Genomic DNA, 27,961 nt, shown 5'->3' on the forward strand with positions numbered 1-27,961 from the left:
CTCTCTCTCTCTCTCTCTCTTCTCTCTCTTCTCTCTCTCTCTCTCGCTCTTATCCGAGCTCTCTCACGCTCTCCTTCACCAGCTCTAGCTTACTCCCGCTCTTTCCGTCGCTCTAATCAGCCCAAGTGCCGCTTCCGTGGGTGTGTGTCGTATCCCACCTAAATATAGACACATAACAACCGGTGGTTCACTAACAATAGACGTTGGAGTTCATTTTAGGCCGCTGCGGAAAGATCCTGTTTGTGAGGCTCATATAACAATAGGGACGAGACGAGGAGACTGAGGAATAGAAACCTAGCATTGTTGTGAATATGAAACTTTAAACTTTTTACACCTTACCTTCTGTCTTGCATTGTCAAGAATCGTTATTTGCTAATAGTAATAATTTTACTACATTTCACTTCGATGAAATGTAATGTTTTATGGAACAGTTGGTTTTGTAACATATGTCCGGACAAGATAGAGTTATGTTTATCTTGCTTCATAAGGCTATGCTTTATGATAATATGTGCTGTACTGTGGGTTAACTGATTGAAGGTAGACAGATACAGTACATTCACAGCTTCTGTCGAATTTCATTTTTGACCTTGTTTGTGCAATTGCTCAGATGAGAGAATGAATAATCTGTGGTCCCTGGTCTAATCTCCAGTGCGATGTCAGATGTGGTTGGCTCAAGACTGGGGTGCGCTCTCTTGTTCAGACCATAATGCAATGCTCCTCTCCATAGGTGGCCCAGTACATCAAGTTTGAGATCCCCGTTCTCGACAGCTTTGTGGAGAAGCTGAAAGAGGAAGAGGAGCGGGAGATATCGAAACTGACCAAGAAGTACGTTTGAAGGAGGCAGTGACTTCCCCGTGGGTGTTGTGACTGAACCCTGATGTCCACAAACATCCACCAGATTTATTTCTCAAACTTCTGTGTCTATCAGGGTCAGAAATGAACAGGGGCTCTGGACTTTATGCCCCTAAAACATAATAACTCCCCTCTATTTGACTGTATTTGTTCAATTGTTGACGTTTAACTGTGTTGAAGGGTAATGATATATAGTATGATTGAATCGAGAAGCTGAATATTGGTCTTTCATGCAACAGCGAAAAACAAAGGTATTTCCCAACATCTCATCATACATTATTTACCCGGGAAATTAACCATAATGCGCCCGAAACAACTAAATTTCGTGCCTTGCTGTATATTACTGATTTCAGAGCGAACAACAGCGTTTACAGGGTCCTGGTGTAGCAGACCGGGGCTCAATAAGGACATGTGATTTTTGTGGTTAGCTTCAGTTTGTTGGTCGGTTTTTCGACATAGTCCTACGAATCAACCATGAAATCTGGTATCGCGAGTGACTATTGTAGGTATGCATGACAAGGAGTGACAGTCTCTCTCTCTCACTCTCTCTCTCTCTCTCTCTCTCTCTCTCTCTCTCTCTCTCTCTCTCTCTCTCTCTCTCTCTCTCTCTCTCTCTCTCTCTCTCTCTCACTCTCTGTCTCTCTCTGTCTCTCGCTCTCTCTGCAGATACACCGCTCTGAAGTCAAATATCCTGCATCAACTCGAGGACAAGGCTCTCTCCAGTGACACGGTTTAAATTGAGGAGTGCCTCCAGGCTTGCACTGTGGGTGTGTGTGTGTTTGTGTGTGTGTGTGTGTGTGTGTGTGTGTGTTTGCGTTTGTGTGTGTATGTGCGTGCGTGTATATGCATGTGTGTGTTTGCGTGAGAGAAAGAGAGACCTTGCAATATTGCTGCTAGTTGACTGTTAAAGAGATCCAACCACGCAAAGGCTGCGATAATTTTTTGAATTTGTAAAATTTAATTCATAGAATACATTTAAGAATGTACGATTTGTATTCTGTATTTTCCATGTTATTCTGATTAAAAAATCATTTTTCACTACATTATTATAGTCACATTTTTATGACCTGTACACAATATTGTACCCTACTAATATCCTACAAAACCTTTTTCTAATGTAACTTCTGTTACTATGTTATAAATACATGTTGGCCCTGTTTGTTTCGAAGAATTAAATATGATGATGGCAAAAGACGAAAAACAGCTATGCCTCAGGCTTTTCCCACCATGAAAACAAGCTTTATCGTGGTTGTTTCCTGTAGTTCATACACTGGTCCAGTTTGTCATTGTTCGTCTGAGTGACCCTGTTTGCCAGCTAGTTCCCATGGAAGAGGTCGATGTTGTTTGTCAGATCTTTCAGGATATTGCAAGATTGCTTTCTGGGTATGGTGGTTCCTTTTTCCCACAGGTTAGGCATATAGCCTATGTTCATCAACATCTGGGGAACTGATTTTTGGACCCAAAATGCAGGCAGTCACTACATTTCAATGCTAACACACATAAACTCTCTCTCTCTCTCTCTCTCTCTCTCTCTCTCTCTCTCTCTCTCTCTCTCTCTCTCTCTCTCTCTCTCTCTCTCTCTCTCTCTTTCTCTATCTGTCTTTCTCTCTTTCTCTCTCTCTTTCCCTCAAACATTCACTCTCTCAAACACTATCACTCTCTCTCTCTCTCTCTCTCTCTCTCTCTCTCTCTCTCTCTCTCTCTCTCTCTCTCTCTCTCTCTCTCTCTCTCTCTCTCTCTCTCTCACACACACACACACACACACACACACACACACACACACACACACACACACACACACACACACACACACACACACACACACACACACACACAAACAAGCACACACTCACACCCCAAACACCACGCGTGTGCGCGCGCAATTAAAAATACCTAATGGCGCCATCTAGTGTCCTAAAGTGTATATTGAAAAAACGGAAGTATTTCAAAGGCGGAACCATGCGTATAACCTTACGTTGGCACTAGATCCACTACTCAGCCTATCACGTAAATCGACCTGAAGTTTGAGAGACGCGCTGACAATCATGGCGTTGCGACGGGGATTGGACTCACAGATAGTTATAATAGGATCAGGAATATCAGGCATTGCTGCGGCACAGAAACTGGTGAAATATGGATTTCATAACGTGCGAATCCTTGAAGCAACTGCAAGAAGCGGAGGAAGGATCAAGACGGGCAAATTCGGCAAGTTCAACCACCATACAACAATAGACCTTCCGACAGAGTATATGTGAGGGGCTCTGACCGCTTGACGATCTGAACGAGTTGTCTAGAAGGGAAAGACGTATAGCACCTTATGTGACCCCCAACACCCGACACTGTCCCGAGTTCTCATAAACAAGACTTTTTTTAATATGACCAGGTGCCAATGAATGCAGCTGTTGTGTAGGCTACTGACTGTAACGTTACTATTGGAAGAGGCAATGGCTTATTTCAAGTGGCATGTGGATCGAAACATTGACGTAAACATTGCATCGCTTGCTGGTTCAACACGTTGAACCATGCAGATCGTCTTTTCCTACACTCTATTACAGAAATGAACCTCTTCAGAGGTTTTACTTGGATCGCTTTGTCACGTAATGTACTGTGTGTACTGGGTCCAATATGCTTCAGGGAGATATGCCGGGTTAACGATTAGCAGTTTACAAGCAAGTGTATAGCAAATGTGTATCTTCATGTCATATCATTTTCAATATTACAAGTCACGATAGTATTATTGTTGTCCTGGCTGTCTGTTCTTCTTCTTCTCGTGTTATGATTATGTTATTGTTGTTTTTCGTGGTCATTGTCAAAGCCATGTCAGATAACACATAAGATAACCCTTTTTACTCCGTACACTCCTGTGTAGGTAATAACGTCATCGAGATAGGGGCTAACTGGATTCACGGTCCGTCGGAGGAGAACCCGGTGTTCTGCCTGGCCCGAGATTACGGCCTCCTGGAGCCGGAGGCTCTCCTTCCTGAGAACCAGACTGTGGACATCGAAGGACACCCGCCCTGGGTGTCTAACTGGTTCAGCAGTTCAGGTAATGATGAATCGTTTCTTGTAGGACACTTCTTTCATAACGCAAGTGTGGCCTTTGTAGTCGGATGACCCACACGACCTAAATGCAATTGGACCTCCTCATCCCGTAAGCCCATTGCCTGGGAACCTGACAGATCTGCTACTATATGATCTGGCATATATGTGTCTGACCCACCTCCCCAGTCAGACCGATTTCGAGCAGCCCTGGCTGGAGTCTGGGCCAATCACAACCGTTTATCTTATACGGGGCAGGTTTGATAAGATGACCGTACAGAAGAGCGGCCAATGGGATCGACGTTGAGGCATGTTCACAAACAACCAAGATGGCTACTGCTAATATGTCACACTTTTGATGGCTCTCATTGGTTGTATGTCTATCCAATTGCGTCGAGAGGTTTTTTGGTCTGCAGCCTTGATAACCTCCCATGGAGACCAAAACGACCTGAGAGGTTCCAGGCTAAAACACATTTGAAACTCTTTGCAAGGCTACTCAGCCCCTACATGTCTCTTTATTCCAATGTTCCTCCTCTCTGGCTTTGGCCTGCTTCTCAGACGAGTGAATGACTGTGTGATGCTTGTCTTAACTGTTCTTAAACACAAACTGTGTAACATGTTAGTCATCAATGGTAGCCTTTAACGCTGGCTTTGGGGACCTGTGCAGGTACGAAGCTCAAGACAGAGGACCTGAATCCTGCGCTGGAGCTGTTTGGAGAGATTCTGCAAGAAGCCGGACAGTTTGTGAGCAAGGGAGTGGAAACCCACGCCAGTATGGGGGACTTCATACGCACCGAGGTACGGTCACCCCAAGTTCACGGTGGTTAGAAACGAGGCCCTTCTCTACTACAGCACCCTCCAGTCAGGAACATGGCCACAAATATTATCACTATTACTGACGTTTATTGTCCAGGAAAGAAAGTGGACGGTAAATAGTGTATAGGATGACAAAATACAATGCAGCCAAATAGTATTGGTGCTTTCCTGCATGCAATATAAGATAAAAAATTTACCAACAATGGGATATAACTACAGCTCTTACTCACTACCACTGCGGCCACTAACGCGGTGTGGGTGTGCGTGTGCGCGCGCATGTGTGTGTGTGTGTGTGTATGCGTGCGTGTGTTCAGGCGCGGCTGCGAGCCGAGCAGCAGTGGCAGGCGTCGGCCCCCCGGACGCGGGCCCAGCGGATGTGTCTGATCAGTAACCTGCTGAAGGTGGAGTGCAGTGTCAACGGCAGCGCCTCCATGGACCAGGTCAGCCTGGCCGCCTTCGGCCTCTACAAGACGCTGCCCGGCCTGGACTGCACGTTCACTCAGTAAGCACACTGAACCTGCACGCACACGCGCAAGCAGAGGCACACGCATGCCACACACATTTGCGCGCACAAGTACAAACAAACACACACACGCATGCACGCAAGCACAGACATACAAACATGTACACACACACACACACACACACCTGCGCACAAGCACAGACCAACACACACACACACACACACACACACACACACACACACACACACACACACACACACACACACACACACACACACACACACACACACACACACACACACACACGTACAGGTACGTGCACATGCACACACACAGAGGCCATGGGGAGGGGATGCCCTGTCTGCGGTCGTCCCCAGTGGTGAACGGTGTCTCCCGCTCCTCCACAGCGGCTACGAGGGCGTGGTGAAGAACCTGCTGGCAGAGCTGCCCGGCGGGGCGGTGTCCTACCGGCGACCGGTGAGCTGCGTGCGCTGGAGTAACACTGGGGGGGGCGACCAGCCGGTCACCGTGGAGACGGAGGACGGAGAGAGGGTCAGCGCTGACCACGTGATCGTCACGGTGCCCCTAGGTACGCTCTGGTTCTGCACGCGTGCAACACTGACGCGCGACCTCTGGTCTGTGGGACTCATAATAACCTCGTTCCTTTTAACAGTGGCTCAAGTCAACTCTCTCTATCCCTCCTCTGCTACTGTTTGCTTCTACCAGGGTACCTAAAGAGGCACCATGCGACGCTGTTCAGTCCCCCTCTCCCTTTGCACAAGCAGCACTCAGTGCAGAGAATGGGTTTCGGGACCAACAATAAGATCTTTGTGGAGTTTGACTCTCCGTGGTGGGACGCGGACTGTGGGGTCATTCACCTGCTGTGGGAAGACGAGGTACGGCAGCCGATACAAAGCCGGCTATTATTCACGTGCCAATTTGAGCTTCAAACTCAGACCTTGTTGTCTTATTTAACAAACCCTTCCAGGAAGATCTGGTTGATCAAGTAGCAGATGTGAAGAGGTCCTGGATCAAAAAGCTGTTTGGCTTCACCGTGGTCACGCCTGCTGAAAGGTCAGTGGGGAGATGTTTAGCCTCTGTCTAAACGGAAAGTATTGAAACGTGCTTGACTTGTTTCAAATATGGCTGAATAATCAGGTCATACTCCTGAGTCAGGTATTTACATACTAATTACCTCGGTAACATTGCAAAAAGGGACAGGAATCGACAGTTTGGATACGATATCATATTCTGTAAATATTGCGACTGTAAATATTGTAATGCTATCGAATACAGTATAGCCCCCTCTGCAGGACAGTACCATTAATGCATCAACTAAGATATAATTGCAGTACTTGGCAACAAAAAAATAATCCTTAATGGCAACTAACATAATCAGAGTATTCAAGATAAATTAGCTCCTGGAATAAAACAAAAGAATTACTTGGTGGTCGGATTACTTTACACGACTGCCATATGATTGAATGCCTTAATAAGATTAAGATGTGTTTATTTGTGTGCATGTCAACGCGCTGATGGTAAAGTCCGCCTCTTCTTCTTCTAGGTACGGCCACGTTCTGTGCGGCTGGATTGCCGGCCACGAGGCCGAGTACATGGAGACACTAACCGAGCAAGAGGTCACGCGGGAAGTCACGCAACTCATCCGCACGTTCACCGGTGAGATTCACACGATCCCCTTCTTACCGGCCTTTACACCACCGGTGTCTAAAAGAACAAAGACCAACCTATCAAATACTACAACAACAAAACAACATGCATTTTTTAAGCATGATGCTAGTTTCCAATCGCTGTGTTAACAGCAGTTCAGAGCTGGAGGTCGATTCTGAGGTTCTGAGTCGCCTAAATGTTCTTTTGTGTCCCTTTAGGGAACCCCATCGTCACCCCGCGGCGGGTGCTTCGCTCCCAGTGGTTCCAGGACCCCTGGACCTGCGGCTCGTACACGTACCCCGGGAGGGGCTGCTCCGCTCAGGACCTGGCCAACCTCATGGAGCCCCTGCCCGCTGAGGGGGCCGCCCCGTCTCCGGTAAGAGAGCCCGGCTGGAGGGTGGGCCGGTCAGGTCAGCCAGCTGTGTTTGGCGCTCCCGGGCGTGAGGTTCTCGGGTCAAACCCCGTAGGGTCGCTCTTGAAAATCAGGTTCTGGTGGGCGGGTCCACCTAGATGTGTGACGGATAGATGAGCGACGTCCGCCACAGTCCACTGGGTCGGCTGGGAGACTGATCTATCCAGCACACATCTAGGGGGACACGCCCACTTGTGATGTCATAAGAGGAAGACAGATAGACACACTCCTTTAAATAGATAACGGTGAAGTCTCTCACCAGTTCCACTCCTCAGCTCCTTTGGGGTCCCTAAACCTCCTTGTGGGGGTCTCGTCCCGGCGGTCCCTGAAGCCCTTGCAGGTGCTGTTCGCTGGGGAGGCGACCCACCACTGCTACTACTCCACGGTCCACGGGGCGCTGCTGTCCGGCTGGCGGGAGGCGGACCGCCTCATCGCTCACTACTGCCCCCCCGGCCCCCCCGGGCCCCCGCAGCCTCGCCGCTCCAAGCTTTAATCGCCTCGTCGCTGGAGGATGGCGCCGGTGTCCTGGTACTCGGTCCACACTGGAGGGGGAACGTTGGACAGCGGTCTCTCCACCCCGATGTCGACAAGACGTGACTGAAGTGGATCGAAGAAGTCAACAAATCAAGGGATCATGATTGTTTTTATATTGGTTGATTCTGTGATGATAGAAATCCCAACCGTCACATTTCAGAGATGGATGGATGATAGGGTCAGGCTCTTTCCCGATAGAACGGGACAGCACGGTTGTCTAATTATTATGTTGTGGTACTGAGGTGCACGGTGTTCATATCAGTACCGTTTCTCGTTATAAGTGCTTTCTCTAAACGTCTAATGATCTGGGGTCATGCTTGTGGGCCACTGCGGTTATTTGAGGATCGTTAATTTGATCTGATGTCAGCCAATCAGTGGGATGTGCATGAGCAAGAGCCTATGATAGTGAAGGCTCTGAAATAGCAGCTAGCACAATCAGTATGAGTGAGCTAAATAAAGAATGAACAAAACAAAAATAACTCCTGCATGTGAACGACAATCCAATTACAGACAGATTGAAAAACTCACTTTTTGCCTTGTCTGTGATCGATGTATTATTACTATTAATTTATTGTTTGTGTTGTTTGTGACTGAACTTGTAATTATATGCATTTTTTATAATCAAATATTTTTACAATGGTAATTCCCTAATCCATATTATTAAAAAAAAGATTTATTCTGGTGCAGCATTTCTATTCAGTCATTTTATTTCCATTCATTTCTAAGCAGAATTGTATTTATATTGAGTAAATAATTTCATTATAAATGATGATGTTGTTGAGAATTAACTATGTTGTAATTGTATAGTCCAATCAAGTTATGGGTTAATGTAAACTTGCAATTTACAATAAATGTTTTATTAATCAAGCAATACACTGACGTAAAACACAAATGAGTATATTTAGCAATATGGCAGAATACTTGTGAGAAACGAAAGCAAGGAAGTAGCAACTTTAGGAAACTTCTAACCTCCTAACAGTCACCCGGGTTCCCACGCCTCACCAGCAGAGGGCGCTAAGTACTGTGAAGTTGATTGTCACTACCTAGTGGGAGGGAGGAGCGTGACGGCTTGGTCGGCATGTAAACAGTGCAAAGTGTAATCTGTCTTTAGTATTGCATAGGTCTATTTATCAGTTCATTCATATACATGTTCATAAATCCGTTTCCATAGGCAAGAGAAAAGCATGAAACTGTATCATGCTCTTCGTAACGCCGCGTCATTCCGGACGTTTTTTGACTTTGGTGAGCGTGATGTGGCCCATTGGTTTCCAGGACACATGGCAAAAGGTTCAGTAATGTTTCCAATTTGAGTTGTATTCATTCTTTTTTTAATATCAATAACATTACCTCAGAAATAGAACCTTCTTCTATCAATAACAACCTATTTTGGCCTCTTCTTATGTATGCAGTGTTCCATGCTTATATGTTGCAGTTTGACACCCTGTGTTGACCCAAACACTCAAGGTTGTTTCATGTTGCTACATCTTTGACAATGTCGTGACCATCAGGCATGTCTTTCTATGGTCTGCCCTGCCCCCAAATCTGGAATTGACACTTATATATTATACATACATATTTTCTATGTTCGTCCCCCTAATCCTATTCCCTCATTGATTACTAAAATATTTGTAAATTGTTCATTGGTCAATATTTATTTCCCAAATGTCAGGACTCAAGCAGATGAGAGCCACCATGAAGAATGTGGACTGCATTATAGAAATCCATGATGCCAGAATATCCTTTTGTATGAGCTGTAGAATTGACCTCTTATTATTAAATTAACAGCGTTGTTCAACGCTAAAGTAGAAAAATAAGTACTCAAAATCAGGGCTAGCATTGAAAAGGCCTTAGGGCATTCCTAAGATGCACAGAATGACTGAATGATTGCTTCACTATGTGCCACCTTTCTTTAACGTTGACACATCCCGTTCTCTGGAAGAAACCCTCTCTTCCAGGAGAGTCTTGATGTGAGGCCACACCTGCTTGTTCTCAACAAGGTGGATTTGGCTGACCTATCCACTAAACAGGTACTCAACACAGCAGCTAAACTCTCAATTCCTCTCCACTAGGGAACGGGCTAACCCTTGGTGACTCACTAATACATCTGAAAACTCACCTTTATATTTCTGATTCCTTTAGCTAACTGCATAAGCGACAAGCTTATGCAGTGCTTAGAATTGTAAATCCCATTTTTATTGTATGCTTTGATTTTTGGCAGTTAAATGACTAAATTTAAAGATAGTAGGGCATTTAATAACATAAATAATGGCAGAGATACAGATACATGTAACGTCTGCTGTTCAGAGGATGGTGAAGGAGCTGGAGAGGAGCGGGGTGAAGAACATTCTCTTCACCGACAGCCTCAAACAGAGAGACGACAACATCAAAAAGGTCAGGGTTGAAAAGGCTGGGTTTTGAAACGAGCATGCTTGGAAGAATTCTGCATATTTTAGTAAAACTGACATAACATGTATTGTGATCTGATGACGGTCGGAGTGTGAAAAATTGATATGACGTTAAGCTAATGTGAGAATCCTTCTGCTGTTTGTCTGCTGTAGCTGGTTCCCATGGTGACAGAGATGATTAACAACAAACCACGCTTTAACCGCGAGGAGGTATGTTCCTTCTCTTCTATTTAAACCTGGAGCCACAAATAAGCACACTGATTAATATGTAATTAAACTTTCAGAGTACAAGTTACTGCCTAATGGTGATTGGGGTTCCCAACGTTGGAAAGTCGTCGCTCATTAACGCATTAAGAAGAACATATTTGAAAAAAGGTATTACTTTGGTTTTAAGTAATTAATGTGTGTCTTGTGCATGAGGCATTGTCTAAGGAATCGTGTTCACATTCTTTGTTCTTCAGGTCGTGCATCTCGGGTGGGAGGGGAGCCGGGTATAACCAAAGCCGTCCTGACCAGAATTCAGGTTTGTCCGATATACGATGGTATTGTATCAATGTGAACCATGTTGTACCTGCGTGTACAACCTACAATAGGACCTCATTCTAAATAGACAGCGAGTAGTGGTTTGGACCCGATTTGAAATTCAGTGGTTCTGATGGACTTAGGTGAAGTAAGGCCAAACATTTGCCTGACAGAAGATGAAGCATGCATGTACCAAGTATGTTCGAGTATTAACAGCATTCGCTTCGTAAGGCCTCAGATGGGGAAGAAGGAAACCCAAAACACATCAGAGAGATGGTGTAGTTAAACACGGCGTGGATGGGGCTGCACCCAAGCTTTCTGCCATCGTTTAACTTGCCCGGCTCTCCTGTCAGGTGTGTGACCGACCCATCATGCACCTGTTGGACACCCCAGGAGTCCTGCCTCCTAAGATCGAGAGCGTTGAGACTGGTTTGAAGCTTGCTTTGTGTGGTAAGCTACAGCTACTGGTGGAGATTTTTGTACTAAAATATTTTGCAAGAAAATAACATTTTATTAATTTTCATTATTATTTTGATTGGTGAATTCATTTTTTTTTTAACCCTAGCTCATTCTTTCTAACACTAACCCCAATAAATGTTACAATATTTCTTGTCTTGAGCGTAAACTTATTTCTCCCCATAGGAACTATATTAGATCATTTAGTTGGCGAAGATGTCATGGCAGACTACTTACTGTATTCTTTGAATAGGCTTCAGAAATTTAGGTAAGAACTTTCCTTTCGCATTGTCCTACATTTTTACTATTTTTATAGTTATATTTTTCTCTTTATGTTTCTCTAATGTGTGTGTGTGTGTGTGTGTGTTTGTGTGTGTGTGTCTGTGGCACTCATAGTTACGTGGAGAGATATGGACTTGGGGATCCCAGTGATAATATTGAACATGTTCTCAAGGGTATTGCTGTTAAGCTAGGCAAGACTCAACGGGTTAAAGCCATCACCGGAATTGGTAAGGAACAATATATAATATCTTGTTAAAAAGAGTAAAGTTCTACTGCCTTCTAAAAAACATCTGAAAATCCCATTTCAAAATCAATTAGATTTTGAAGCCTACGATAACTCAAATGGTTTACATACTCTTGACAAACCGTCCCATTGACATGAGTTTTTAATGGGGATCCTTGAAAATACAACAAGCAATTCCCATCCAACAGTAGGACTACAAGTATGATACTGATTTGAAAAGGAATATTCCCATCAAGTTAGGTTATTTTTGCTTTGTGAAGGAAACGTCTACTGGTTGAGGTGCAGAAACTCCCTCCATTGTTCCGTTGATTCCTCGCGTCTCTCGGTAGGAAACATCACCGTCAGGATTCCAAACTACACGGCCGCAGCCTACGACTTCATCAGGGCCTTCCGGAGAGGAGAGCTGGGCCAGGTGCTGCTGGACTGACCCACTTCCAGAAACAAAAAAACTTCTGGAGACTTTTTTCAAAGTCCTTTCCCCCTGCAAGCACTTAAAGCCCCACCTTTCTTAAAGGGGGGGTTGGGATGCTCCCTGGGAATGCATGAAGTCCACTCTGGGTAAAGGACATGCGACTGACTCGGTTGAGACAAACGTGTTGTTGTTTTTTTAATAGCATATAGACAAATTGATAATAAAATCTTCATATAAATGTGTACATCATCTTTGCATTGTGTATTTTTTATTATTATAATTTTTCCTAATACCACACATTGTAGAATACATATAAGAAACAGTCTGGTGCTCTGGCTTGATCAACTGTCATAGACGCTGCATTTTGGCACAATGCTCAAACACAAAGGCGATAGCCATTTGTGGTTTGGCTTCAACACTTTCCTTTCCTAAATCTACTGTCCTTGTCTGATGATTTGAGATCTAAGCATGGTGAGCTCAATTGAAGTTAGAAATATCAACTTAATAAAACAATCTTATTAATGAACAAAGCATCATTGCATAATCATAGATATAAGGTATAAGGATGGTGACGGGTTTCACAGATATCTATATTAGAAATAACTACTCTTAATCTACTTTCTAATGCAATGAAGTCGGGCACAAATTGTTCTCCACAGTGTAGCATAACTTAATTCCGATATAGTTGTGAGGTTGTAAATGGCCTAAGTGGACATATAAAAAAACAAGCTGTTGAATAGAATAATTTGCGAAAAAGTCGGAACAAAACGGCTGCAAGAGGCCGACCGATAATGAACTCGGTGACCAATTAAGTGGTCATTGAGTTGTTTGGGAGAAAAAAATTGGGAGATGTTTGGGAGAAAAAAAAAGTCAAGAGTTGACAAGGAACAATTCAGATCCTGTGAACCTAATTTTCGAAATAGTCGATGTTAATGTTATGGGGGCTCAATGTTTTGCCAATTAGATTGCATACATTTAAAAGTCTGTGTCACTGTGCGAAGCTTCCTCAGGATGCACAATGCGCATGTCCACAGTGCTGGCCAGGTGTCCATTGTGTACAGGGAAGCAGGAGAACTAACCAGAAACAGAGTGTTTAATAAAATATACTGTCCATAATCGCTCCATATGCTGGAGAGAATGTAGCAATGATAATAGAAACAACTTGGGTGAGCGATGACACATTTTGGGTTGATCGTGACATCAGAGCGTCAAAATAATTGGTGTTGTTGTTGTTGTTGTAATAATCCAAATCTTCCTCCGAGCTGCCCGCCTTGGTACGGCGGTAGGCGGACGCGTACCAGCCGTCCGCCGTTAACGCCACCGCCACCGCCGCGCCGGCTGCCGCTGCTGCCGCGACGCGCACCGGAGACGAGCGTCCCGTGGACCTGTAACGAGAGCGCGTCCCGGCGCCGTTATATTTTCCCGCGTTTGAGCTGCGCGAGGAGGTGCCTCGCGAGGAGCCCCTGGAGCCACCGCGACCTCCTTTGCACAGCACGGGCTCACAGAGCAACATGGAGAGGAGGAGACACGTACAGCAGGACGCCCACAGCTGGTTCATCATCTTCATCGCGGAAAGTCCTGTCATAGCAAATGAGACGAGACATGCCGTTCTGTCACTGTTAAATACAATGGGTTGGGATATGCAAAAGCATATTATCCCTTTATGCCACCCACGTATGTACTTTGATAAATCGGCCTAGAATAAACAGTAAATAGGCCCTACAATAAATACAAAAATACATTCAGAGGATTGAGAGGATGAACACCTTAAAATACATTTCTGAATGGGATGTAGGCCTGTAGCCTACCCTACATAGATAAATAGGCACTAGGCCTACATTTCTCTGTTAAATTAATTCTGTATTTCAGCTCGAACAGGGTTTCGATTCCAAATATGAGGAGCCTTATATAGCCTACTATTCAATCTTTGAATCGGTTTGTGCCATGTGGGGCAGGCTGGTGCCAGGACATAAATTAGCCCCTTCGATTGTATCTTATAGTCTAGAAAAATCCACGTCTCGGCGATATAAAAAACATAATGTTCAGAGCAATCAGTCTTCTGTCCTCAACAAGGGGATGCATGTTCGTTCCAACAGGAAGTGCATCGTTTTACAAATTAGCTCACCATACCATCCATAGACTATTCATCAACACCAATGATCAACACAGCGATCATATTATAAGCCTATCATCTATCAAAACAACTAGGTGTTCCTCACCTTTATCCGATCCTCTTTTGATATGTATGGGGACGGAGCAGATGAAATAGGGTGATCTAAAAGCGCGCTCACACGGATGCTTCCTTGAGCGCGCTGCGCGCCCCCTCGTATAGTCGATCCTTAAGACCACTCGTGTGTTAAAAATGCCTCAACGTGATCTGGGTGGGGAGGGGAAACCAGGGCAGGGATCATGTAAAATAAATTTGGCACACGGTTTGGCACATCAGCTTAGAAATAACGTAAGGAACGCCACCCCTGGTACAACGTGTTTCACACCAAAATAATGTTTGGTTTAGGCCTGTTCAGCAATTGTGTTATCTTTACCTACATTTATGTTGGTAAGCAGTAAATAAGGCTAAGCATATATTTGTTGCAGTATTTAAAGGTAAAGTGCATTTTTTAATAGGTGTTATAGATTGTTCTGTGTTTGATTTGGTCAGGTGTCCACTGGCAAGGGTGCAATTTCTGTGGAATGCAGGAGGTGGCGGTAGTGAGTCTCTAAGCTGGAACCTGCCTTCTAATATATCCAAACGAAGAAGCCCCCAACAACGCAAGTTCATTCCATCTCGTCCTTGCAACCATGGCGTTGTTGTGCCGTTCTGCTGCTTTGCTCTGCAAGTCTTCTGGGGCAGCCCCGCTTGTCTCTGCTGCACGCAAATACACCACAGGTATGTGGTGTGTGTGTGTGTGTGTGTGTGTGTGTGTGTGTGTGTGTGTGTGTGTGTGTGTGTGTGTGTGTGTGTGTGTGTGTGTGTGTGTGTGTGTGTGTGTGTGTGTGTGTGTGTGTGTGTGTGTGTGTGTGTGTGTGTGTGTGTGTGTGTGTGTGTGTGTGTGTGTGTGTGTGTGTGTGTGTGTGTGTGTGTGTGTGTGTGTGTGTGTGTGTGTGTTTACAATGTCATTGCTTCTGTTGATATGTGCATGTAATGTCTTTTGAGAAAATATGCGTCATGATTGTGCGACGCGTCAATAAGATTAACCAGCAAATAACCTACACGTTTAATTAATAAATGTATATTTGTTTATTCGCGCAGTCATCGGTTATTCCACTTTGTTGTTTAACTAAGTCGACATGATCACTGAGAGATGCTCTCTGTTACAATATTTTGGAAACGACACACTGGAAGTGCTGCACTCAGTTGGCCTTTAACCCACAAGCCATACTTACCAGAATACACGTTTTTCTTTTCTCCTATCGCATTCTTATTGCGCGCTGTTTCTTTGAATAATTAACCACCACGTTGTTAAAGTTGGACTTCAATAAGTCGTCAAGGCTATCCTAAGGGTCTAAGGGAGAGGTCAATCTGAGCAAAGCAGTGGATTTGGCCACCTGACTATTTTTTTTTTCTCCTGCCACATCTGGAAATGAGAGTGCAGTTTTGTTCGGATCCCAATATACTACAACAACCAGTTACTGTAACAAAATACAGCTGTCGTCGACAACAACAACTACAACAAATCTGGCAGTTCTAATCAAATATGTCCCACACCATGAAGGTCTTTTGGTATATGTGTGTGTAAGCGTTTCTGAATTAAAAAGCCTCAATTGTTTCCGTGGTGTTGTTTTTTGGTTGACACAGGGGGTGTTACGTACGATTACATTGTGGTGGAAAAGCGTGGCGAGAAACAGAACGTCGGTTTCATCCAACTGAACCGACCCAAGGTCCTTAACGCTCTGTGTGACGGCCTCATGCTGGAGGTCGGGAAGGCCCTCGATGCCTTCGAAGCCGACAAAGACATCGGGGCTGTTGTCATCACCGGCAGCGACAGAGCCTTTGCTGGTGAGGATGGAGTGTAGTGGAGCCTTCTGCACGCCAGTCTACAGTCTTGTTGAAAACATTCTGAACTTGAGAATGTTCGACTAAGATGAGGACTTTTATAATGTGTTTTATATCTATGTATTTGTATGTATTTTTTTTTCCAGCGGGGGCAGATATTAAGGAGATGCAGAACAGGACCTTCCAGGAGTGTTATGGTGGTAACTTCCTGGCCCACTGGAACAGAGTGTCTATGTCCAAGAAGCCTGTGATCGCTGCCGTCAATGGATTTGCTGTGAGCAATTTCTTAAAATATAAAGTCCAGTTATTCTTTAGTAAATGTATGCATGTATTCAGATAAGACGGTACTTAATTTATGCTTGACAGGAAATTTATTTATTATTTTGAACGTCCATCGTCACCGATAATCATGAAATAATAATAAAAATATATACGTTTCTTTATTTTTGCTAGCTGGGAGGAGGCTGTGAGCTGGCTATGATGTGTGACATCATCTATGCCGGGGAGAAGGCTCATTTCGGACAACCTGAGATCCTGTTGGGAACCATTCCCGGTATTAATAACATAAATACATTCTTTCCCCTGTTGTCTATGTATCAGTCTGGGCGTTAATGAGTGCCCATCCAGGTGTTGCTTCATCCACCCTGTGTTGACCTGCAGGTGCGGGGGGCACCCAGCGACTGACCCGCGCGGTGGGCAAGTCCCTGGCCATGGAGATGGTGCTCACCGGAGACCGGATCAACGCTCAGGAAGCCAAGCAGGCGGGTAGGGGAGGCCTTGGATTGGGCGGACAGCAGCGCTCCAGACAGACGGACATTACAATGCACACGGCCAAAATACAGGATTTAATTAAAAAAAATACTTAAAGAGTGGTTAATCTCAACATGTTGACGGTTTTGTGATATTTATTTGACTCGTAGTTAAATGATACTCAACCCTGAGTTCTGAGATTTTGGAATTTTGGGTGTCACAGCAAAAGTACGAGCAGTAATAAATATGGAATGGTTATATTTTTTTATTGAATATTCTAAATATACATCTACATCTTAAACATAATCTATCGTATTATGTTTTGTATTCAGGCCTGGTGAGTAAGGTTTGCCCAGTGGATCAACTGGTCCCAGAAGCGATCAAGTGTGGGGAGAAAATTGCAGCCAATTCCAAGCTAGTCTCTGCTATGGCCAAGGAGGCCGTCAACGCTGGTGGGTGGAATCACTCCGGAGCTCACGGTCAAACAAACTAAAAAACAAAATTTAAATGAGTACAGAAGTTTGAAATGTTGTTTATTTTTGTGGTTGCAGCCTATGAACTGACACTGGCTGAGGGCAATCGTTTGGAGAAGAGGCTGTTCCACTCCACCTTTGCTACGGTTAGTATACAGATACAATAAAAACCTTCTAAAGGTGAAGACACTTTATTGTAGAACCTAAAGCAGTTCGATTATTTAATTAATTGTATTTACGCTAAAAGAATCTTGGACTTTTTTGGTTATATCGTCATTCTTGAATGTATTTATTGCAAGTGGCTTTAGAAAAAGCGTCGGCTAAATAATTGTATTTTAATATGATGGGTTTGGTTTGAGAGGTTACTAGCTTGTTAGCGATACGGTTTAGGTTTTGACGGTTTACATCTGTTCTTGTCCTTCCAGGAGGATCGTAAGGAGGGCATGACTGCTTTTGTTGAGAAAAGAAAAGCGGACTTCCAGGATAAGTAGAGACAGACTTCTCAGTGAGAACACAGTCAACAGGTCAACGTTTCTGAGAGAAAGGGCGTCACTTCCGACTGTCTAATCGGAAGGGATGCATACAAATCTGGATTTGGTACTGGATGCACAAGACCTGTCCTAACTGAATAGAGATTGTGTTCACAATGTTAACCTGTAATATTGCTGTGGTGCTCACTCCCTTCCAGTAATGAAACATTGGACATCAGCCCTACTAACTAAATACCGACTTTGCCTTCTAATTTAAACACTGATGTAAACAACCCTATATTATAAGTGATTCTTTGTTTTGGGGGGGGGCATTTTCCTCTGTAGATCTTGCAAATAAATAACTATTTTGGATTTGTTGTTTCCAGGCAGGATTTTATTGAAAATGAATGAATGATAGTTGATTTGAGCTTATAAATCAATTTTTAGGCGATAATGTGTATTGCTGCAACACCAAGAAAATAAACGGATCAGTATCACGTTCAACGTGAAGAGTCTTTCTATCTATAACATTTCACGCTATAAGACTATCTCGTTACAGCGTGAAACGTTATAACGTGATATTGATATAACGTGAAACGTTTTACAATGTAATCGGGGTACACCCATTGTGAAGTCCAATAATGACTTCCATAAAAGTCCTCCTGCCTCCAATTAGCGTGAACAATAACATTACCAAGTCAAAACGAGTGGATGGATGTTGTTGACGCTTCCAGAACAGAAAAGACAAATTAGACAAACATGAAAGAAGGGCATTATGTCACACTTTTTTCCTCAAAGAAGGGGCGAGTTAAGTGTTGCAAATGAACACCAGAGATAACTGGCTAGGGAGCATGTAAAAAACCGATGCATTACTGCCACCTATTGTTGCAACACAGTCTCACTCCCTACTCGTCAAATGTTTATGTCTAGTGTACAACCCTACTGTCCACAAGCATCACCCCCCCCCCCTCCCCATATGGATTTGGAGAATTGTTGCCACGTCCCAGTGGTGGAGGTATCATATATATGAAAGAGGGCATTCAATTATACTACAATGATCAATTAGGAGGCCGAAGCCCTAAAGGAAGTGATGCAATAGGTGACTGGGTCGACAACATTTAAGTAAACTGTACTTTGAGGTCTCTTATATATCAAAGGGGGTCTCAAAGGACGCATACGCTTCAACCTGTGGCTCCAGCCCTACAGGAAATGACTCAGCAAGTGCTCCATCTCGTTGCACCTGCACCCAGCGGCTCGCTTGCAAGATTTTGGCCTGAAGTTCTTCCCAGACCTACACCCTAGCCATCCAACACGCATATCTGAGAATCAGGCTTCTCTTTAATAATGACAAAAAATTACGAGAGAAATACACATTCACTTTTTGTTATCTCATAAGCGGCGTGGTGCCGGCTCCTTTTGACCTTTTGACCCCAGACTTCAAAAACGTGGCCACAGGCCAGCTGTGTCTACACACCTTAAGCCACAAATGTACACCTCCATCCCACAAAGAATGGGGACTAGAAACTAACCTCTGTCTTATGTACATTTACTGTACTGTTGGAGGTCACGCCCCTTTTCCGACCTTTTCGAGATAGCTAGGGAGGCTAAAATGTTTACACACATTTCCCGGGGCCCCGAGAACGACATATCCGAGATTTCAACCCGGTATCACGCGATTGCGTGCTCCTGCGCATGAACGTTAATCTATTGAAGCGTGTTCCAGAGCACGATAGTCCGACTTTTTGCGTGTTACACAGAACGAAATGTAAACCAATGCATTCTGAATGGGAGTGTTCTAAGACAATTAACGTGCTCCACAAAACGGTACGAGAGAGAGAGAGAGAGAGAGAGAGAGAGAGAGAGAGAGAGAGAGAGAGAGAGAGAGAGAGAGAGAGAGAGAGAGAGAGAGAGAGAGAGAGAGAGAGAGAGAGAGAGAGAGAGAGAGAGAGAGAGAGAGGCTTCAGAAGGGGTGTGCGCAGATAGTACAGTGCACCCTAGTTATGTTTATGCCAAAACCACAAATGCTATATGTATATATATATTGCCTAATTATATATATTGCCTATATATATGTATAGGCTATATATATAATTAGGCTATAATTATATTAATTAGCGTGTAATGAGACATATAGCCAAATTGTCGAAGATGCCCGAGAATCTTCGGGGATATCAGCATGGGAAATCGGCGAATCAGACCCATGAACCTATAAAGAAAGACGTCATCTCAAGCGGGAGAGAACGTTTGCGGTGCTGGTTTGTGTCACGTAAGTACAGGGCTCTCATGTCTCATGCATTCGGCGTGAGACACACGCAATTCTATGGCAAGCCATCCCCGCCAGAAAACGGCATCATTTAGACGCGTATCACCTTCATTACGCCGTAAAAAACGCCGTAAAATGTAGAAAAACGCCGTATTTTACGCCGTCATGCGCAAAAAAGCGCCGCTTTATACGCCGCAATTAAGCCTTTCAAGACCGCGCGTAAAAAGCGCCGTTTTGAACATCAAACCGCGTGTAAAATACGGCGCTTTTGTGCACATCACAACGCCGTAAAATACGGCGTCTCTCTAGTATGCTAATAATCTCTGCCCTTCTTTTCTCTCAGCCAATGCATTTGAAGTGTTTGCGCCCAATCGCTGAACAAGACAAGCAGACCAAATCAGTTTAGCACAGATCTGCTTTGAGGAGTTCTCCTCTCATTTGTTGTTAGTTGTAGCGTCATATCGATATATATTAGTAAATCCAGTTCCTACAGTGTGGTCACCGTGGCCGTGGCCCAATCGATCGAGACGCTTGCTCTGTAGGCAAGAGGTTGTTTAAAAATAAATAATAATAATACATATAAAGACGTTTCAAACGTTCCATCGAGTCTCTCGCATTCTACAATGGGCAGCTTTATTGTTTCCCATGGGAGCCGGCGAAACTAGATTTCTTCTTCGAAGGTTGTGCTCCACACAGAACCTCCTCACCATCATAACGGAGTACTTCGGGGCACCAGAATGCTTTAGAGCGGTACTGATCGCATCGTGTCTTTCCAGTGTCAAATAGTTCACGAATAAAATCACCATAAGGTTCTATTGCTGGTTTAGGTGGTTGGCTCTTTTTTCTTCGCTGCGTTCTGCCTTCTGGTGTAGCCTATAACTATAAATGTATCTATTTTTGTAGGCCCTATTTGTTTTTCTGTTTCGGGTTTTAAAAACCAACACACAAAATTAAATGCCGTTTATTTGTTTATTCCTTTTGCCCTTTTTCAGTTTCAAAACCAAATCTGAAAAACCAAAAAACAAACAATAGTTTTTTCTGATTTTGTTATAAATCGGAATATTCAAAGAACGAACCATACACGGATTCTCCTACCTCATCACTTTACTGCCACACACAATGTGTGGCAGTAAAGTGACAGGATCATTCCATAGACCAAAATCTTTCCATCTAACTAATTTAATTTAGGAGGATAGTCATTGCACAGATGTAAGTTAACCAAGTATTCTCATTATAGCCTAGTTATATCCTAGTTTTGCATATTTATACATTGCATCCTATTTTCATATTTCATGTGGCATCTGTATTTGTATGTAGGCTACAGCATCTGTATTTTAAATGTAGCTTATATCTTCTTTTTACATTTTACCTTTTGCTGAGGTGGGCGCTGTATTAGCCTACTGTATAGGCTGTCTGTATTTGTGTAAGAGTTATTTGTATTGTGTAACCTGCTGGATTATGAAAGTTAGTTTGGGGTAAATAAAGTGTCTGTCTGTCTGTCTGTCTGTCTGTCAGTCTGTCTGTCTGTCTGGGGGAAAATGCCGTGAAAAATCTACGCACGGTGCGTTCAGGATTAGGACTGATATTATGTCGGCATAGGCCTAATCAATCGGGTTTTAATATTTGAAGCATTCATATCGGTCTATTCTTTTCGGCTACTCTGCTGTTGGCCTTGATGGGGAGATATTTTTTTGCTTCCATGCACAAATAGTTGAATCCAACAACAACGTCTCCAGAGCCCATTTAAGCACCGTGTCAGACTCAGTAGACTGTTACAAGCCTCTGAACGTTGTTAGAGCATGGCTCCCCAGTTCATCAGTGTCTCTCTCTATGGCTCCCTCTCACTCCTTTCCACTGTGTATTTATATCGATTGAACAAGAGAGGATGTTACGATAACTCCGCGAAAATAAAGGCTCCATGGCTGTAATAATTTAAATATAATTAACTTATAAAGCGTGTAACAAGACACCTAGATGATCTGGCTGGCTGACTAAAAAGGCACTGAATTTGGAACTTATAACACAGGAGGTCTGGCTTGCGGACTAAAAAGCATTGCGATCATAAAAGCGTGACCATCTGACAAAAGCACAAATCTGACAATATATAGATTCGATCCGACAACCTCTTCCCTACATAGCAAGCGTCTCTATCGATTGGACCGCGGTTATCACAACGTTGAAACTGCATTTACTAATATATATATCTATATGAATATGACGCTACAACTAACGCCAAATGAGAGGAGATCTGTGTTGAACTGATTTGGTCTGCTTGTCTTGTTCAGCGATTGGGCGCAAACACTTCAAATGCCTTGGCTGAGAGAAAAGAAGGGCGGAGATTATTAGCATACTAGAGAAACGCCGTATTTTACGGCGTTGTGATGTGCACAAAAGCGCCGTATTTTACGCGCGGTTTGATGTTCAAAACGGCGCTTTTTACGCGCGCTCTTGAACGGCTCAATTGCGGCGTAAAAAGCGGCGCTTTTTTGCGCATGACGGCGTATTTTACGGCGTTTTTCTACATTTTACGGCGTAATGAAGGTGATACGCGTCTAAATGATGCCGTTTTCTGGCGGGGATGGCTTGCCATACAATTCAACCCATGCACACGCTCGAACCTGTGCCGTGTTCCAATACCCGTACTGTCCGTACTTACTAGCCAAAATTTTAGTAAGATCCGGCGAAAAGAAGTATACTTCAAGGACCCGGATGCCGTACTCAAAACGGGCTAATCCTGAAGTGTGGATCGAAGGACACTCCCCGTACTCAACGGCAGCCATCTTAGCTACGTAGCGGAAGAGGCGGAGCCAGGCTGAGCCAAAGTCGGCGCATTTTCCACATAGCCTGCATTAATAGAGTCATTTTGTAGTTTTTATAGTTTCTTTCCACAGTTTACTTTCCACATAGTTTTATAGTTTACTTTTTTTATAGTTTACTTTCCACATATTGCGATCCAAGTTACTGGCTGCAGTCTTGGATTTTATAGTTTTATATGAATAGATTCAATTTACTAAACTATTAATCATGCTTCAGAAGAATTAACCTTTCTTGGATGGCAGATCTACCACAAGCCTCCATTGCCACAACCTCCAGATGGCTTACGACCTACGGCAACTCCTCGACTACTGCAAGACAACAAATTGGCTCTTGCACACCAGACACGCATTTTGCTTTATTTTAGGTTTTCAAGCATCTTAAAATACCTAAATCATCGCTCCAATACACAAGTCAGCTAATGGCCTACAAGGAAATGCTGAAGCTAGTGTTAGTGATGGCGATAGAAATGGACAAGCTTGCGTGTACAAATATGCAACTAGAATTGCAAGGTTCACAGCCCAGTTGCATAAGTGGTCACAACCGTTGGATTGTAAGCAAGGGTAAAAAAAAAAAAAAAAAACTTCCCACAAACTAGTCAACATGGTCAATTGAAAGCCTGTACAAAACGACCCTGGAATAGTCAAATGCAGCTTTACTGCGGATGAATTAAGCCAAATTGCATAAACATCCAATGGTAAACAGTATACAAATGCAATCAAGGTTGCACTCACACTAGGCCATCTGGCCGTGACCGTCGCAACTGTGGCCTGGCCACGGTAGGCTCTTGTACATACGCCATCACGTCGCTAGCATCCAAACAATTCTACCAAACCTTAACCAACTAGTGAAAAATGGAACAAAACTTTAGCACACACCCAGTGACTAATCACCTTGTCCAAGGGTGTTCCAACGTGGTTTACCAGAGGGCCTTGTGGACTTAAAGTAAGCCACACATTTGACAGAGACAGCACGGAATGACGTTAAACTAAGCTAATCTACAGGTTACTAGTGCTAGTGCAATTACATGAGCATTTTGCACAATATTTGTACTCCAATGCTACGTAAAGCAGGCTTCTTCAGAAACCCGTAGCCTGCTACATTGAAGGGCAACTGTAACAAATCCTGACCAAGACTGAAAGATGGCTCACTGCGGTGGTCTGTTTCGAAGTGCCATGTTGGTAGCAATATTTGCCTGGGCTGTTCAGTCAAATGCCCACAAAAACAAACACGCAACAACGCATACTTTCAGTTTGTATAAAGTGACAATAGTGATCTGCAATCTAGATCGAAAACTTTCAACCCTCACTAAACTCAACCTCGATTGACACAGGCCGATGCGAAAAGTAAACCAAACCCTTTGTGTTCACCTTTAATAAAGGGGTGCGTGACAGGTGATCTCAATTAAGAGCTAATCAGAGAGAACACACTGATCGATCTGTTCCGGAGCATTTCTGCACCTCAGGCAACAGCGCAGGGTTGCCAGGTCCTGCCTGCAAAAAATGTCCTGCCCACATACCGTTCAAAATCCACCCAAAATGTCCTAGAAGCAGCCCAAGTTGTTGTTTTAGCAGCGAAATGCATGTGTGTGTGTGTGTGTGTGTGTGTGTGTGTGTGTGTGTGTGTGTGTGTGTGTGTGTGTGCGTGCGTGCGTGCGTGTGTGTGTGTATGTGTGCTAACACGCTATTTTATGTTGAAATGCGACCTTAATCCAGTGTTCACGAAAACGTACACTGTCAACGTATGCTTTTGGCGACTGGGTTGGCTCTCAGATAAACGTGTTTCACGTCACAGGGTTTGGGAGGAAGGGGCGGGCCTTCTGAGAGGGGGTACCGGGGGTTTCCTTCCGGGCGGTAGTTTTGGTTGTTGTAGTTTTCCGGTGGAGCTGTGCCTGCCTGTCCGATTGTGGAATCCAATAAACCTGCTATCAAGCTTACTTCGCTCAATACCTCGCCTGTGGTTATTACAATATCATTAAAAGTTACATAAAGTAACGGTTTAATAACACAAACGCAGGAAACACGTGAGCTGCTAGTTTACCGAAAGCAGCGTCCCTAGCAACCTGACGTCGTTGAAACATGCGAGCGAGACGATTAAATCTTCCTAATAACTATAAAACTAAAGATCAGACACAATCACTGACTGAAGATTATGCAAGTAAAAAGTATATTTCTCGCTAGAAATGTTATTAGAAACACGTTTAACGGTGAATCGATCCTAAAATATTGCATTTCCCATTCAGATAATAAAGATTAATAAAGATCATACACATGCACTGACTGAAGATTATTCAAGGAAAAAGTACATTTCTCACTAGAAATGTCATCAGAAACACGTTTAATGGTGAATCTGTCAAACAAATCAATCGACAATAGTTGCATAACGTGACGGCATCACCGTTGATAGACATTGATTTCCTTTCGTCTATATCCGACGGTGAGGGATTAACATGAATGTCTATCTGGCGTTGAAAAACGACGAAAAAGGTACCCATTTTTCGTCGGAAATTGACGCCAGGGATCCTTGGCCATGCGTCACACATTTGACGAGTAGGAAGTGAGACTGTGTTGATTGGACGATATAGGCTACTTATTAGAGAAGCCCCTGACTGCAGCCCGCAGACGGAGCCCACATGGAGGGGGCGGGCACTCAGTCCACATGGAGGGGGCTGGCACTCCGCCCACATGGAGGGGGCGGGCACTCAGTCCACATGGATGGGGCGGGCACTCAGTCCACATGGAGGGGGCCGGCACTCCGCCCACATGGAGGGGGCTGGCACTCCGCCCACATGGAGGGGGCTGGCACTCAGTCCACATGGAGGGGGCGGCAACTCAGTTCACATTGAGGACTGGTCAAACAGCATTTCTGATCCCGTTTCTGACCTGAAATTAGCTGAAATGTACCTGAAATTACCTGAAATTAGAGTGTGCCCGCCCGAGCGAGTGATGCCTAAAACATGCAAGTAAGTGAGACTGTCAAAATGCTTAATATATTTAGTAAAATTCATGCAATTGTGTATTATGTCTTGTTACTTAATCGTCAAATCCCGCCGGTGTAAGTGCCATATTGGCTCGGCTACCAGATCGGCTCGGGGTCCGTCGTCTGCTGATTACGTTACACAATATCATTGGCTGTACGCTTGAATGGGCGTAGGCTACATTGTGATTGGCTGCTAAGGGACAGTTGTGATTGGCTGTTTTGTGCTGTAGCTCTGGCTGTCGTCATAGCAACCACAGCGAGCACATGTGCGAGCGCGAGTAGGTCTGTCTAGTTTCGGTTTGTGTTGCCAGATTGGGCATATTCCCGTTTTTTCAGCCTAACGTCATTCAAAGTAGCCAAATCAGGCTGAAAATGTGCCCAATCTGGCAACACGGACGGCTTATTTTAACAGCCAAGATGATTCCGAGGGATGTTTTGTTTTTAGAAGAAAACTATCCATACAGATAGGTTGGGAATGGTCTATGTTCAAAATGAAAGATCATTACAGGCTCTTTAATTTAAGCCATAAAAGACCTTATTGCTGTAGATAGCGTATTGTGTGACGTAATCAGCAGACGACGGACCCCGAGCCGATCTGGTAGCCGAGCCAATATGGTACTTACACCGGCGAGAAAGTTTTTGTTACACCTAGCATGTTCCCCCCAACATGCTAGGTCAATTTTCAGCATCATAAGGTTGAGTGATATAGTCATGTCATACACCGTTTGAAAGCTTAGAATCTCAGGAATGTCAACCAATGTCAACCATTCGGTGGAATAAATATGTTTAGTGAATATAGATCAAATATATCCTAGTGTCTTAGGTCAAAATAGCCCCCCTCACCCTCCCCCACCCTTGGTGCATTCTTACTTTATCGTCGTTTTGGATATCCTTAGCAATGAGTTGATACTTCATGTTGGGTCTTGAAATGTTCATAAGAGTCCACAGAAATCGAATATCAATATTATTTTAGTCTAATTACATTGTGTATATGCACAAGCCATCTTATACAAAGCAGCCGAAAAATAGAAAACCGAAACGCTGCAATGTTTTTTTGTAGAAAACTGCTTTTATGTTTATACTGGTTTTCTTTGAGTTTTAGAGACACCATCAATATACAAGTTATAGCCTACTCCATGGCTGATCTATGGCACTACTTGGGCCTACTTTTATTATTCCATTGTATTAGTCTGCTCAACATTACAGACAACAATCTGTTTTATTTCCAGACAAAACTGAAGACCAGGAACTGGAACCTGGGAACCTGGTATGTGATATGTGTGTAATGCTGGAGGTTGTATGTATAGCCAGATGAAATAGTCTGATGACTAGTTGAATAGTGTTTTTTATCACTGAAAACTCATCAGTAGTAGTAGCCTTTGTTTGCATACCATTTTGTGGTTTTGGGAGAGTAGGGTGTCAAGTACAGACACAAATAATTTTTCTTTCTTCTTCAAGGAAGATGATGTTGTCCTGAAGGACACAATTCAGGCAGCAGCATGGTGCCAGTTACAGTCCTCAAGGACAGCGTTTCTCTCCCAGAGGTCATTGGGATGGAATGTTGGGAGCAGATGGCAGCATCAACACAGCGCAAATCCCATGACGGCGGGGATGAGGAAGAAACGTGGAAACCATTCCAATTCTCATTCAGATTACATACTGACTATGAACTGTTCTGTGTGGAGATGATGGACAGGAGAAACCTGAAGGTGTTTGCCTCTTTTGAGTCAAACACCTCTCCCCCTCCCCGTCCCCCTCCCCGTCCCCCTCCCCGTGACGCCTGCGCCACACGACTCCAATGTAGTCTGATGATGCAGCATAATGGCGGCGCTTGGCAGCTATGGCGGCGGTGACGGCGATGTCGGGCGACAGAGCGTGAAGCGAGAGTGGCGTCCACCTCACTGAGGAAGGCGTCAGTGTGTTCCCCCCCCGTTGAGACTTTGTTTGTTCTACTCTTTATTGATTTATCTTTTATGTTAAGAGTTTACAATCTATTTTTTGTAGTTGTTATTTTTTAATTGTTTTGTTGAATAAAAAGACTGTTGTTAGTGCTCCTGTGATTGGTGGAACTTAATGTGCTTCACACATGTAGCTTTTCATTATGTCTATTGA

General features: G+C 44.0%; 5 protein-coding genes and 1 long non-coding RNA gene across 7 annotated transcripts in view; 5 read left to right on the top strand and 1 right to left on the bottom strand.

Moving 5' to 3' along the window:
- rassf4a (Ras association domain family member 4a) overlaps nucleotides 1-1,893 on the top strand; it is a 19,393-nt gene extending 17,500 nt beyond the window's left edge. Inside the window, 2 exon segments of the mRNA XM_060073993.1 lie at nucleotides 728-825; nucleotides 1,519-1,893. Coding sequence (XP_059929976.1) covers nucleotides 728-825; nucleotides 1,519-1,588 — 168 coding nt within the window. The 3' untranslated portion in view covers nucleotides 1,589-1,893.
- Nucleotides 1,894-2,776: 883 nt separating this feature from the next.
- Nucleotides 2,777-8,476, top strand: paox (polyamine oxidase). The gene is made up of 10 exons (XM_060073987.1): nucleotides 2,777-3,057; nucleotides 3,722-3,898; nucleotides 4,559-4,689; nucleotides 5,022-5,209; nucleotides 5,579-5,760; nucleotides 5,898-6,067; nucleotides 6,160-6,245; nucleotides 6,736-6,848; nucleotides 7,058-7,215; nucleotides 7,583-8,476. Exons 1-10 carry the CDS (start codon nucleotides 2,898-2,900, stop codon nucleotides 7,742-7,744), a joined length of 1,527 nt encoding a protein of 508 aa, XP_059929970.1. The 5' UTR covers nucleotides 2,777-2,897; the 3' UTR covers nucleotides 7,745-8,476.
- A 339-nt stretch (nucleotides 8,477-8,815) lies between these two features.
- Nucleotides 8,816-12,355, top strand: mtg1 (mitochondrial ribosome-associated GTPase 1). 2 transcript variants are annotated; one of them, XM_060073989.1, is made up of 12 exons: nucleotides 8,816-9,072; nucleotides 9,455-9,519; nucleotides 9,708-9,812; nucleotides 10,090-10,176; nucleotides 10,344-10,400; nucleotides 10,475-10,565; nucleotides 10,652-10,713; nucleotides 11,066-11,162; nucleotides 11,355-11,436; nucleotides 11,565-11,677; nucleotides 12,024-12,129; nucleotides 12,161-12,355. In XM_060073989.1, exons 1-11 carry the CDS (start codon nucleotides 8,970-8,972, stop codon nucleotides 12,119-12,121), a joined length of 960 nt encoding a protein of 319 aa, XP_059929972.1. In that variant the 5' UTR covers nucleotides 8,816-8,969; the 3' UTR covers nucleotides 12,122-12,129; nucleotides 12,161-12,355. The 2 variants fall into 2 exon arrangements, with proteins under 2 accessions (XP_059929972.1, XP_059929971.1); XM_060073988.1 differs by having other exon boundaries at nucleotides 12,024-12,355.
- A 2-nt stretch (nucleotides 12,356-12,357) lies between these two features.
- sprn (shadow of prion protein) lies at nucleotides 12,358-14,444 on the bottom strand. Its single transcript, XM_060073991.1, has 2 exons — nucleotides 14,326-14,444; nucleotides 12,358-13,684 (listed from the first exon to the last, which is right to left on the bottom strand). Exon 2 carries the CDS (start codon nucleotides 13,671-13,673, stop codon nucleotides 13,200-13,202), a length of 474 nt encoding a protein of 157 aa, XP_059929974.1. The 5' UTR covers nucleotides 13,674-13,684; nucleotides 14,326-14,444; the 3' UTR covers nucleotides 12,358-13,199.
- A 399-nt stretch (nucleotides 14,445-14,843) lies between these two features.
- On the top strand, nucleotides 14,844-18,165 carry echs1 (enoyl CoA hydratase, short chain, 1, mitochondrial). Its single transcript, XM_060073151.1, has 8 exons — nucleotides 14,844-14,993; nucleotides 15,903-16,103; nucleotides 16,247-16,374; nucleotides 16,554-16,653; nucleotides 16,761-16,865; nucleotides 17,183-17,302; nucleotides 17,402-17,469; nucleotides 17,749-18,165. The coding sequence occupies exons 1-8, from the start codon at nucleotides 14,906-14,908 to the stop codon at nucleotides 17,812-17,814; spliced, it is 876 nt and encodes a 291-aa protein (XP_059929134.1). The 5' UTR covers nucleotides 14,844-14,905; the 3' UTR covers nucleotides 17,815-18,165.
- Nucleotides 18,166-25,470: 7,305 nt separating this feature from the next.
- On the top strand, nucleotides 25,471-27,900 carry LOC132473397 (uncharacterized). Its single transcript, XR_009529362.1, has 2 exons — nucleotides 25,471-25,832; nucleotides 27,079-27,900. It is a non-coding gene; the product is annotated as an uncharacterized LOC132473397 (long non-coding RNA).
- Nucleotides 27,901-27,961: the final 61 nt, after the last annotated feature.

This window comes from Gadus macrocephalus, chromosome 15 (genome assembly GCF_031168955.1).
Source record: "Gadus macrocephalus chromosome 15, ASM3116895v1".
Taxonomy (NCBI): Eukaryota; Metazoa; Chordata; class Actinopteri; order Gadiformes; family Gadidae; genus Gadus; species Gadus macrocephalus.

Coding starts and splice junctions, on each gene's coding strand:
- paox (XM_060073987.1), top strand. CDS start 2,898: ATGGCGTTGCGACGGGGATTGGACTCACAGATAGTTATAATAGGATCA. Junction 4,690..5,021: donor GGGACTTCATACGCACCGAG/GTACGGTCACCC, acceptor GCGTGTGTTCAG/GCGCGGCTGCGAGCCGAGCA. Junction 6,068..6,159: donor ACCTGCTGTGGGAAGACGAG/GTACGGCAGCCG, acceptor AAACCCTTCCAG/GAAGATCTGGTTGATCAAGT.
- mtg1 (XM_060073988.1), top strand. CDS start 8,970: ATGAAACTGTATCATGCTCTTCGTAACGCCGCGTCATTCCGGACGTTT. Junction 9,520..9,707: donor TAGAAATCCATGATGCCAGA/ATATCCTTTTGT, acceptor TAACGTTGACAC/ATCCCGTTCTCTGGAAGAAA. Junction 10,401..10,474: donor CACGCTTTAACCGCGAGGAG/GTATGTTCCTTC, acceptor TTAAACTTTCAG/AGTACAAGTTACTGCCTAAT.
- sprn (XM_060073991.1), bottom strand. CDS start 13,673: ATGAAGATGATGAACCAGCTGTGGGCGTCCTGCTGTACGTGTCTCCTC.
- echs1 (XM_060073151.1), top strand. CDS start 14,906: ATGGCGTTGTTGTGCCGTTCTGCTGCTTTGCTCTGCAAGTCTTCTGGG. Junction 16,375..16,553: donor CTGCCGTCAATGGATTTGCT/GTGAGCAATTTC, acceptor TATTTTTGCTAG/CTGGGAGGAGGCTGTGAGCT. Junction 16,866..17,182: donor TCAGGAAGCCAAGCAGGCGG/GTAGGGGAGGCC, acceptor TTTTGTATTCAG/GCCTGGTGAGTAAGGTTTGC.